The sequence below is a fragment of the Neolamprologus brichardi genome, chromosome 6 (genome assembly GCF_056152115.1).
Source record: "Neolamprologus brichardi isolate AB-2024 chromosome 6, ASM5615211v1, whole genome shotgun sequence".
Classification (NCBI taxonomy): Eukaryota; Metazoa; Chordata; class Actinopteri; order Cichliformes; family Cichlidae; genus Neolamprologus; species Neolamprologus brichardi.
The window spans coordinates 26,352,625-26,365,378 of NC_142109.1; the positions used below are offsets into that span (position 1 = coordinate 26,352,625).

At 41.1% G+C, this 12,754-nt stretch overlaps 1 protein-coding gene across 2 annotated transcripts in view; it reads right to left on the reverse strand.

Annotated features, from left to right (window-relative positions):
* Positions 1–12,754, reverse strand: part of adcy9a (adenylate cyclase 9a) — a 44,276-nt gene that overhangs the window by 15,471 nt on the left and 16,051 nt on the right. For both annotated transcript variants that reach the window (XM_087841923.1, XM_087841925.1), the window contains exons 2-5: positions 2,591–2,790; positions 1,263–1,370; positions 821–1,059; positions 278–380 (exon numbers count right to left, since the gene is read on the reverse strand). In XM_087841923.1, the coding sequence (XP_087698049.1) occupies positions 278–380; positions 821–1,059; positions 1,263–1,370; positions 2,591–2,790 (650 nt within the window). The remainder of the gene's footprint in view (positions 1–277; positions 381–820; positions 1,060–1,262; positions 1,371–2,590; positions 2,791–12,754) is intronic.

Here is a 12,754-nt window from a genome sequence, read left to right on the forward strand (position 1 = left end):
CAGTGACACAGAGAGAATCAAACGCTCTGCCTCAGATTGAAAAGATGCATTAGGACACTACTGTTTGTCATTCGTCTCCTTATTGTCTTCTGCTTTTTAACAGTTCAGGTTTTCGGGTGGTTCTTTTTTTTCTTATCCACAAAGGAAGCCCTCTCTTCTGCTGGGTGCTATTTTTAGTTAAGCCTCAAGTTAATCAGCGAAGAGTGTTAAAATCACAATCGCTGGTAGGATCATCAAACAGTTGAGTAGAAAAATGTGTTTGTGTACTTGTGTGTACCTCTTCCTTGTAGCTGCTCCGATAGGCTTTTTCCAGAGGGCTCTTTAGAAAGTTAAGGCTGATCTTATTGATGGGTGGTTTGAAAAAGTAATCCTTCATTAGACTGGAGATCAGAGTAAGGAAAAAAAAATACGACAAAAGGTCAGAAAAAGTCACATGGTTCACTTATTATTTTATTGTGCGAAAAAAATGCAACAACTGTAACAACTCGTCCGGTGATTCAGGACAAAACAAACACACTGTAAGTCTGAAACAACTGCTCCTACATTAGCATTAAACCCTTGAGTCCTCAAGTAATCATACGATGTTTGCATTTCATCTTTAAGAGCATCCTGAGAACTCTGTGTGTGGAGTTTATGCGTTTATCTCTGTGATCTGGCGAGGCGAGCCCTCAGTACAAAGGTTTATTTGTAATAAACCTTTAGAAAATTATGAAAACATGGCATCATATTCAACGCCAAAGTGATAACTTTTACTGCATAATTAGTCATCCTTGAGTGACCTTATCAGATCATAAATTCCACCTTTAACCACTTTGCTCACCTGTCCTCCCCTATAACATCCACGAAATGGGCGTCGCTCTTCTGTCTGTAGTTCTTGGCACGCAACTGTATCAAGGCAGAGTGATCCATGCCTGTACCTGCTGCCCCCGTGCCCCCAGCCATGCCGAGACTGGTGCCAGTTCCCGTGTCACATAGAGAACTCTGACTGGCCCGCACTGGTTCCTCCAGCGGTGGACTCAGCAGGCCGTTGACTGCCCTGGGGCTGTGACCTGGGATAAACTGTGATGAGTAGATGAGATAAAGGCGATGACAAAGACAGAGGGACCAGAGTCAGAGGAGAGACGACGGAGGTAAAAAAGAAGAAAGAACACAAAAAGCGATAAGCACGGGGCATGACTGTCAAGTAGCTTTAGTGACAAATGCTTAATCGAGTGCTTGACAAGTGCACCGATGCTGTCGTTGCTCGTGTGTGCGTGTTGTACCTTGGCACTGCTAGTCTTGTGCTCTTCCTGGCAGCCATTCAGCACAGCCACATCATCACCCTGCTCTGCCACTGAAGACAGGACCGTGTTATGAAACACACAGGGAGGCTGGAGAGAGAAAAAGACAGCAGGGGGAGATTTTGACAAATTAAACATACAGAAGCGGCTTGTGCAATAACAGCATCAGATTATATACGACTGAGCTGTGCGCACTGGCATGTTTTAAGTTTAAATAAAAGTGAAATGATGAGCTGGAGTGTTTCGGTTTTATAATAAACCCCCCTAATAATTAAGACTTAGCAATGAATACGAGACAAAATAACTCTGTGTGAGTCACACAATGGCAAATGGCCTGTATTTGTATAGCGCTTTACTAGTCCCTAAGGACCCCAAAGCACTTTACACATCCAGTCATTCACACACAGGCAAGCTACATTGTAGCCACAGCCACCCTGGGGCGCAGTGACAGAGGCGAGGCTGCCGGACACTGGCGCCACCAGGCCCTCTGACCACCACCAGTAGGCAACGGGTGAAGTGTCTTGCCCAAGGACACAACGACCGAGACTGTTCAAGCCGGGGCTCGAACCAGCAACCTTCTGATTACAAGGCGAGCTTCCCTTCATCACTGACTGGTTCAATAATGATAAAGAAGCACTAGAAAAGCTTGACAATAGGTTACAAGAACTATTTTTTCATGCTGCGGGGTGTGGATAGCAACATTATGCACCAAAAGTACAGGGTGGGCCATTTATATGGATACACCGTAATAAAATGGGAATGGTTGGGGATATTAAAGTCCTGTTTGTGGCACATTAGTATATGTGAGGGGCCAAACTCCTCAAGATGGGTGGTGACCATGGTGGCCATTTAGAAGTCGGCCATCTTGGATACAACTTTTGTTTTTTCAGTAGGAAGAGGGCCATGTGACACATCAAACTTTTTGGTGATGTCACAAGAAAAACAATGGTGTGCTTGGTTTTAACGTAACTTTATTCTTTCTAATGTGCCACAAACAGGACTTTAATATCACTAACCATTCCCATGTTATTACGGTGTACCCATATAAATGGCCCACCCTGTACTTCAGTTTTGTATGTTACTATAGACAAGTGGTTCTGACTGCTGGGGCACAGAGCTGGAAAAAAAAGAATATGACCAAGGGAACCCTTTTTATTGTTAATGCCTGATTAAAACAATGCAGAGTGAGAAGTATTCTCCATTTCTTGACATGACAATTATAAGAGCCACTGCTTTAAGTGAGGCATTCATCAGAAGGACAACAAGCATCAATGCCAGTTTGAGTTCCTCATATGCGGTTTTCCTCTTACCCCAATCCGGTCAGGTGGTTGGTGTGGCAGCAGAGGCTCAGCGGCTTTCGCCCCTCCAGGGATGAGGTCTGGTGTGTGGGTCGGAGGACAGGAGGAGCGGCTGACTCCTTCAAAATCCTCACCTGGCAGTGCCATCTGAGAACAGCCACACTGCACATCATGATCCAGCTTCCTCCCTGATATCAGGTAGGTTTTCAGTTCTAACAAGAGAACAAAAAGCAATGCAGTTTAGAGGAGTGTAGCATAACTTTCACTTTACTGGTTGAGTGAGATTAAAAAGAAGTGAATTGCAGAGCACAACCGATGATAATTTCTTCAAAGCGGTGTCACTTAACACAATCCTAACAGCAGTGGCTTGCAATTGCTAAAATATTACTTGAGAATTTGTAAAGACCAGTCATCATGTGCCTCTGAATTCCCAAAGAAAGCAAATTTTCTTACTTACATAAAAAAATCAACTAAAATGGTGTAGTAACTTTTAAATTAGGGTCTATTTCCCTGAGAGGCACCACTGCACATGTCGCTGATAAAAATGGACTGGATTATGTTGAAAATGTGGACTCTGGGCAAATTTCCTTTGCCATTATGAACAAACAGATGGTCATGTTCAGGAATATGAATATGAACTGCTGACATAAGTCATTTTTATAGTGGTATGTACTGAGATGATCCAGCTGGGTTTTAAATGTTAACCACTGTTAGATGTAACCAAAAATCTGATCATTCAGTCAGGTCTGTAACTGATTTGTCAATAAACTAATTTAATGAAAGGACAGAAACAAGTCATTTGTAGCTGTGTCAGGTGTGTGGATACAACAAGGAAGCGCTAAGGACACACCCTCCCTTCCCAGATCAGCACAACGCTGACCGTTAGCCATTAATGGCATTTGAGGAGGAAATTTTATACTTGTGAAAATCATGGCTAGATGTAGACACACACCCTTCAAGCACACATGATCCATGCTTAGTGGATTTACACAAATGCTGACAAGCCAACGGTAATGCAATATTGGGCGTTTCACAAACTGTGTTTGCATATCAGCCCACGGCTCAGGCCTATTCACCCCGCTGAAGAGCCAACAAGGAAATATACAAACAGTGGATTAGAGAGATGGCCCATAGCCAGCTACTATCAGCATGTCCAAACATACAGTAACCTGGCTAGCTGGCCTCATTGTTCAAACAGCTAAAGACGCTAACCATATTAGCAAGGGGGGGGGGGGGGGGGGGGGGTGACTGGAAGAGCATCTAAAGGGTTACAGTGACATGGTCTATAACAGGTCGTGTGCTCTCTACTGTGAACTGACTGATGAAGTTGCTATCATTGCAATGTGAACTATTTACTAGTAAAATTGAACTTGATGGCCTGCAAAAAGATGTGTTTTCAATAGACTATCATTTATTCTACATAAGTGCTATTCCAGGTATGCAAGATAAGAGCTCTTAGGACAAATACACATTATTATCAGCGCATGCCTAGCTCAGCTATGTATGAGACCTTTTCAGGGGTTCTGTGGTCCCTGCAGGTTCATGCATATGCTATGTGCAAACACATGCTTGCATGCTTCATACACATGTAGTAAAGATTTAATGTTTAATGTTTCCAAAAATCATTTCAGGTGAAGACTGACCTGGATACATCACAGTAATGAAGTAATGAATCCCTGTCATAAAAATAAATGTTAGATTTTTTTCTGTTTTGTTCTTGAAAAAACAAAACAAACAAAACTGAGGTATGAACTGTGATTCTGGCCTAAAAATTGAGCTATGAACCAAGCTGTGGATCTGGAGAATCTGTACAGCCCTAAGAAATCACATTTCTGACAGATACTCTATTGTACAGTCAATTACTCTAATTGGGAGGAACGAAAGCATTTATTTCAAGAGTTCTTGAAATAAAGTGAAATAAAGATCTGAGTGCTCGTTCTATGAAATTCCTCGTGATCTGTCTGCATGCCAATGTACTGTTTTCATTTAACTGGAAAAAAGAGGAAGATATGTAACCATGTGTCAGTCTGATACGTGTGACTGATGAGCATCCAGTTTATATGTGAAAGCTTGTGCGTCAGTCTGATGCTGAGTGGGAGTGTTTGTAAGTTGGTCTGTGTGCTACAGAAGATTATCAAACACACACACACACACACACACACACACACACACACACACACACACACACACACACACACATTTCCATCTCTTTCAGTCCTCCTGCAGGGAGTTAACTCTTCTACTCTCTCCAGTCTTTGTACTTTTATTAAATTAGTCTAATGGAGCGAAATGTGGATACAAAATTTTTACGCTCCTCTAAAAAGTCCAAGGAATGGTGTAAAGTAAAGCTAAATTATTCAAGTTTTTTATTTATAAATAATTAAAATGAAAGAGACGGACAAGTTGATAGCCAGTACTCTTAAAAAAAACGAAACCCAGAAGTTGGCCAGCAAACAAAAGCCGCACACACACAGTTCACAAGCTGCACAAAAACTCTGGTACTAGAGCTCGCCTTTCTCTGGCCTTAAGTACTCTGGCCTAATTTCTGAGTAGAGTCAGCTGCACAAAAGCGTGGCACCTAAGGCGGGAGAGATGGTGGACACACCCACGCAGAGTCAAAATCACAGCAGGCCCAGCTGGGGCCGTAACAGATACTGTATTGGTACAACTGACACTAATACCTAGGTATCAATTTCTTTTTCTAACCTGTTGCTTTCGATAAAAGTCTAAGAAAAATTCCCACTGATAACGGTATTGGCTGAACTAATTTTATTATTAGATGTATAATAGCTTTATAGGGTGTTAATCCACTGTAAGATGCAAAAATTCTCTATTTAGAGATTCGAACCAACAGATGTGAGTTGCAGTTTCACCAAAACTTGTTATTAAGCTTCTTATCACCATAAAAATCATTCTGTTAAACTAATTTAATCATTCCAGTGTCCTGTGCTTTATTTTGGGCCCTTGAACCAGTCAGTGTCCTCACCCTGTGCTACTCAACTACAAGAATCTGTGTTACTTTATGTATGAATAATTTGTACAACAGTGACGTGGGACTTCAGCTACAGCAGATTATCAGGAAATATATCCAAGTAATTGTTTTAAATGGATCATTTAGACAACGAGCCTAAATCGGAACAAAATAATGGAAAAAACATTAAGAAACACGACTGATGGTTTCGTGGATTAAAATTATGTGAATTAAATGCTTTGCACTGCGCAATCAACATTTCGTAACCTGACCTCAACTAAAGAAGATTTTTGACTGCAATACTAGAAAGCACTCTTTGCGTCAAAACACCAAATGAGGGAATGTCTTTTGGAAACATATCATTCATCACCCTAGTGAGGTTTTAAAAGCCTGTGCCCAGAATCTATGTCAATGAGGCTAAAAGCTCTTCTGGAGGCAGTTGGCCCACAAGCTTAGTAACACACTTTCATTTTTCATAGATGAGAAGCCAAGAAATTCCTTAAGATGCATCAGTCTGACACCAAGAAAACTCCAACTGTACTGAATTGGCAGAGAAACCAGTCAGTAAATCTGATTACATAACCGGTAAACAAGAGTGGTCTCGGTGGAAACTTTGAAAATTTGTGTTCCATCTGCATCTATAAGTAGGAGACATTCTGACTTGTATTAATAGGAACTGCACCAGTGTTAATAACTGTAAAAAGTTAAAGAGTTTAGATAGACAAAAATCTATTTTGTGAATTTCCTTCTTACTCCGACATGCCTTCTTCATAACAAAAATGCTGACACGCTACAGACGGACAACCCAAAAACAGGCACTAGAAAGCGGCACACAGATTGTAAAGATGGTGAAATCGACCTAGAGTATTTTGAAGGCCATTGAGCCTCACAATGCCTGGCATAATCCGCATTCCTTGTCTTCTTCCATTTCAGATTTTAAACGTTGTCAACAGCGTGCTTGAAAGTCTAAAACAAACCTTGAGGCAGTTAAACGCTTGACATAACAGACAGTGAAAAGATGAAGTTTTCCAGCAGTAAAGTGCACAGCAGGTTGATAGTTGTGCGAATGGATTCAAAGGTATGAGTATCTACTGCTTTCTAAGGGCAGCACACTACTACGTGTCTGTCTATTGATCTTCTACAGGCTCTGTAAAGGCAGCACTCTGGGAGAAACTGACACCAGTACTCTAAGCCTCAATGCAGCTCAACGGGCTTTATTGATTTATTCAGACCAGCTGCCTGGAGCAGATAGGGTTCAGCTGGGGACAGCTACACATACTACAACCACACATACAAAAACACCACAATGCTCATGCTGTAAACACTTAGCCATATACCTAGACATCTATCAGAGTTAAGAACCTGAACAACCTAAATTACGTGGCAGGATATCTTAAAGTTTCTTCCTCTTTAGTCTCCTTTCGCATATCATTTTTCCAGACTAAGCCATCGTCAATGATTTTCATAACAAACATTTTAAACTCACTTTAAACAGAAAATTACATCTGTCCAGCAACCACCCCCGCCCCCCAACCCCCAAGAATGTTGTCTGTTCTTTGTCAATTAACATCAAACAACATTTGATGTATGTTACAAGACTCAAAAGATTTTTTTTTTTTCAATTATAGAGCCAGATAAGATAAGACGTGCATGTAGGATAAAAACCCAGTTGTTGTTGTTTTCTGCACAAACTTCCAATTTATTGAAGCACGGACAAACGCACAGAGAAACGCGTGCACGCATCAGACATTCAACAACACGTCGTGATTACATCTTCCGTGATAGCCATGTGAAACTGTGTTGCAATGTTTTCGGATCATTCAGGTAACAGAACTGGTAAATACATTGGGAATACATCAGAATAGTGTAGTTTGTTTTCGCTTCATGTTCTAATTGCGATCAAATGTTGAGGCCTGTGGTTAAAAAAAGACACAAACCGAACTGTGGTTTTCAATAATTATTACTTTATTATTATTCATCCTTTCACAATCTGTCCATGCATCGTTTCATAATGTTTGTTTTTTTTTATTTAATAGATCTGCATTAGATGACCTTAACACACATTGAACCCACTTATTGAGGTTAAAGCCTGCTAAAGACTGCTAAATCATAAACTAACACACAATAACAATGGAAAAACACAAATAAATAAATAAATCACAACACAGCAAATGAGATTTTACATTAGCAGCTCCGATGTTACCTCCTCCTGTATTAGCTGGACTAGCTTCTTTATGAATTAAATTATGTTTTGTAACAGTATAACGTGTCTCTTAAGCTCCTTGTGGCTTTTGTTTGGACCCTAAAAATTATTTATGAATGAATGGACATCCTAATGAGAAGGCCGAAATGTACCAGCGTGGTCAAGGAAAATATTTGCAACACGCAATGTCAAAACTAACCACATATGACGGTAGTGTTGACACATAAAGCAACAGCTACTTTCAGTTTGCTACCTGCTATGCCTTGTTTATGACAAGTTTCTTAGTTTTACAGCTGTATTAACACGCAACTTTAACTTAAAAATGACACAACTGACCAGATGACACTTAATGTCAACACTCATAACAATTATAATAACCAACTTTATTTTTTTTGCATATCTTACCTCCTTAGCGTATACCGTTTTCAGGAAATATGCAGCATCTCCATGTGGGAGACACATAAAGTGGATGAATCAAACTAACATGCACACACAAAAGTACCATTTTCGAAGCGTATGACTCATCGAAGGTAGTGCAATGCGGTACGATTGCTCTTTTCCCTGATAGTCTCATACATTAGAAACCATCTCCCAACTTCTTAACACACGTGCACGGCTGGTTTTACAGACCAGATCCACACAGGCATGAATCAATTAATCAATCGGTGGACACGAAGATGAATGGAGAGGAAGTAAAGCTGAGTCGTCACATTCCACATGCACACTTGAAGCCCATACACATCATGGCTACACATACTCACCTACACAAACACACACGTGCTACACAAACACACACGTGCTACACAAACACACACGTGCTACACAAACACACACATGCACACACAGAAAATTACTCTCCAGAAAACAGACTCCCAACTCCCTGACACTGACACACATATAAACGCGTTACTCTATCAACATTAAAGAGCACCCACTGCACTTTTTCATTATTTGCACTATATATACTGTTACAATGGCGGATGCTCAATAGTTCGAACTAAGTCCTGTAGTATACCTTTACGTGAGTGAAGAGATTTCTACGACGTACTCCAGAAGTACTACTCCCTGTGCAGTTAGTAGTACTTGGAGGGCAAAATGGCAAAATAAATTCCCAGGAATTTAGTCCTTCTTTGAAAACACCTGGACCAGGAACCAATGCTTATCCCAGGGGAATTCTCCTATGATGTGAAGCACAATGTATTTAATTTATCAATCAAAATGACAAATATTTATATGGAATATAAATACACATAACTTCTCCACTGTACCGGTCTGTGGTGGTGAAGAGAAAGCTGAGTGTAAAAGTGAAGCTCTCAATTTACCGGTTGATCTACGTCCCTACCCTCACCTATGGTCACGAGCTGTGGGTAGTGACCGAAAGAATGAGACCGCGAATAAAATCGGCAGAAAATGGGCTTCCTCCAAAGGCTGGCCTCTCCCTTAGAGATAGGGTGAGAAGTTCAGCCATAAGGGAGGGGCTCAGAATAGAGCAGCTGCTCCTCCACATTGAAAGGAGCCTGTTGAGGTGGTTCAGGCATCTGACAAGGATGCCTCTTGGGTGCCTCCTGGGTTGAGGTTTCTCCAGGAGGAGGCCCGGGGCAGACCCAGGACTCGCTGGAGAGATTATATCTCTCAGCTGGCCTGGGAATGCCTTGGTGTTTCCCTGGACAAGCTTCAGGAGGTGGCTGGGGAGAGGGAGGTCTGGGCTTCTCTGCTTGGGCTGCTGCCCACGCGCCCCGGCCCCAGATAAGCGGAAGAAAGTGGATGGATGGATAAATACAAATATTTTAGAGCCTAATTTTAAAGATACAGTGTGTAAAATACCACTGCTAGATGTCAGATTGCAGTCAAGTGAATACTGTCTTCTTACCCCAACCAATTCAAGTGCACAATCCTTCTAAGGTGATTTGTTGAAGATCTCCTGAACGTTTGTGTCGGTAAAAGTTGCTGCTTTGGCCTAACAGTACCTGACAAGCTGGTGACAGGAGGGTCAGATGTATAATCTTCTGACACTAAGTGATTGGGCCAATAAATAAGCATATTTGTGCAAATCTTTGCTTGTTAGAGCCTTGACTTCAGTTCAGGAGATGAGTGTTGAGGTGAGGAGTAAGAGGATGATGTGGAAGGAAGGAGAGGGGGACAGGAATGGAAGAGGAAGATGAGAAAGACGTAATTCAAAAGAGATAATACACATGTACAAATGTGAAATGGTTAGCTAGAGATATCTGTGATCTTTAAATTATTTTACGTGGCTGGTCTCGAACCACATACATAAAATGCGATCATTCAGGACGGTGAAATCAGTTTCGGCCACTATTTTCAAAGTGGAGACCAACATGGCGACTTCCAAAAAAACAGCAGCTGCTCCTTTGCATATTTAATAGATTAAATCAAACTTTATAATGATCCATTCATCAATTTGTTGCACGATTTAATAATCAATAGATATTTATGAGTGTAACATTCTTTTTTTAATTAAATAATATTAAAAATGACTTACTTTATCTTTAATGTAAATGAATTTCAAATAATTTCTAAAGCTTTGATAAGTTGTGATGGCCTTTTTCACTTTCCGATGTCATACAGCACAATGATTTGCTCGTACATACAGGCCGAATGATTTTGCAGCTTTGCATTGATACACACCCTTAGTACATATAAACATAAACTCCTGAAAGGTAGTTCTACAATTCGTAAGCACAAATGTAAACATGAATCGAGACAGACTTGCTCCAAAAAATGTGTGTAACAAGCATACCAAGACAAATGTCTGGGCAAATGTTTTAAAACTACATCTGACATTTCAGACCATCCCCAGAGAGATGGCTCATTCCCAACTCACTACTTCCTGACAAATGACCTTTGACTTTATGGCAACTTCCAACCACATGATCAAAACAGTGACCCAAAGGTCGCTGACTCCCCCCTGGTCCCACACACAGAGAAGTGAACGTATGTGAATACAAAAGAGGGATGGAGACACTTTAGCAGACTAATTAAAGAACTTCCATCGTTCTTTGTTTTCTCATTCTTTCATCTTGCTGCTTGAACAATCAGAAATAAACAAATCCAGAGCTAAAAATAGTTTCCCCCTTTTATAGATTTATCGTTCCAACTGTCCAATTTTATTCACGTTCACCTTCAACTTCTCCTTTGTCTCGCCAGACCTTACATCTCGCAGCACCTCTCGCTACCTATTTTTATAGTTGATCTGCCTCGTCTCTGCTGTCTTGTTCTTTCCCTTTTTTTTGCCTTCAACTTTCTCCCACCACTCAATCTTCCCCTCTCCAGCCCTTCCCTTTCCTATCCTCCAGTTTTCTCCCTGGTCCGTGGCGGGTCTTGAGAACAGGGCTCGACAATAGCAGAAGCCTCCATATTTGGACACGCTGATGGAACCGAGGGATGAGGCTCTCACACGATCCTCCTTCAAATACCCTCCCATTCCTCCCTCTCATCCATCCCTCTATCCCTCCTCCCTTCCCTCTTTTGTGCCATCATTTTAGTCCAGGGAGTTCCTCACTCTCTCCCTCTGCTTCATCCATTTCTTTTCCTTTGCACCACCTCCTTGATCTTTTAAATGTCATTGCTGGAATTTAATAAAGTGTCTATAGGGACCCTGGTGGGTTTCTTCTCTGGCTTTGGTCAAACAGGAGACCTTGGTCCCATCACCCAAGGGTTTGTTCGCATATTTCTAAATTGGTCTAATCAGGAAAAGTTGTAAAAGTCTGACAAACAACACAAAATGTTGACTTTGTTTTTTCATATACATATTTTGGAGTTGGCATTAACGGATTAAGGTTGGGGTCATGGGAATTTCCTATTAACATCCTGTTTTAAGAGAACATATTAGCATTTTCATCACCCGCAGTTTGTTTGCGCCACAATGTGGAGGTCCTACAAGTGTGTGAGTGCGCGGCATGCAGTACAGTGGGTTGACAGGAAAAGTGACGCACTCCAACTGCCACTGCGTCACTCTGATAAACATACAATCACGCACACACAGCTGTTAAAAGGCATTTAAGTGTCTCACTTCGCAGAGTCTCTTGAGTTTCGCCCGGGGAGGTTGCTGTTCAGCGGCAGAGGAAAGTCCTTGAGGAAGAAATGACCAACCTTGGTCTTGCTCGGGAGAGCTGATGACGACTGATGCATCACTTTTTTTGTGTGTGTGTGTTTTTTTTAATGCATGCGCACACGGATGGGCACATACTAATCTTGACTCCATAGTGTGGTGGTTAAACCTAATGCAAAACACATGCAGTGCGGTGAGAGATATTTATTGTCTCCATGAGATCTTATCTGCTTTTTGTGCAAATGAACTTGATTTGCAACACTACACAGAACAACTGTTGCACAGAGTGAATCATTCTGCTATCTGCCATAGATTCACAATGTCCAGTCACACAGTCACAAAGACACATACACACCTCCTTGCTGCCCGAAGCTAGTTTGTGGGAAATCCTTGGGAAAAGGTCATAACCACAAAATATGCTCCCTCTCTTCTTTTTCCCCCTCCCTCTTTTTCTCTTTCCACTGATGTCACACAACTCTCTCTTTCCACAGACCACCAAGGGACGCCACTTTGCATTCCTATTATAGTATGATTTTACTGATACAGGTTTTTTGAAGGCTATTAAAAAGATATTTGGAAAAAGAACTTCTGCCATGTTGTTGTTCAGTGGCAAACCTCCACTAAAACAGCTCACTGTCTGGGCAGTATTTACTTCTAAGGAAAAAGAATTGTATTTTGTGTTCAATCAATTTGTCTTCTTTGTTCTTTTTAAACATATTTGTAGGCTTTTGTTATTGGCTCAACAAAAACAATAGATAATCGTTTTTTCATGATTTATGTGCATTTAATACATCTGTAGCATTCATTTCATTGTTCCTTATATAACATTATTATCACTTTGACATTCAGATATATCTATTGACACTAAAGGAAAGGTCAGAAGTCAAATGTGACATGATATTTTACATCTTTATATGGTAAATGGCCTGCTTT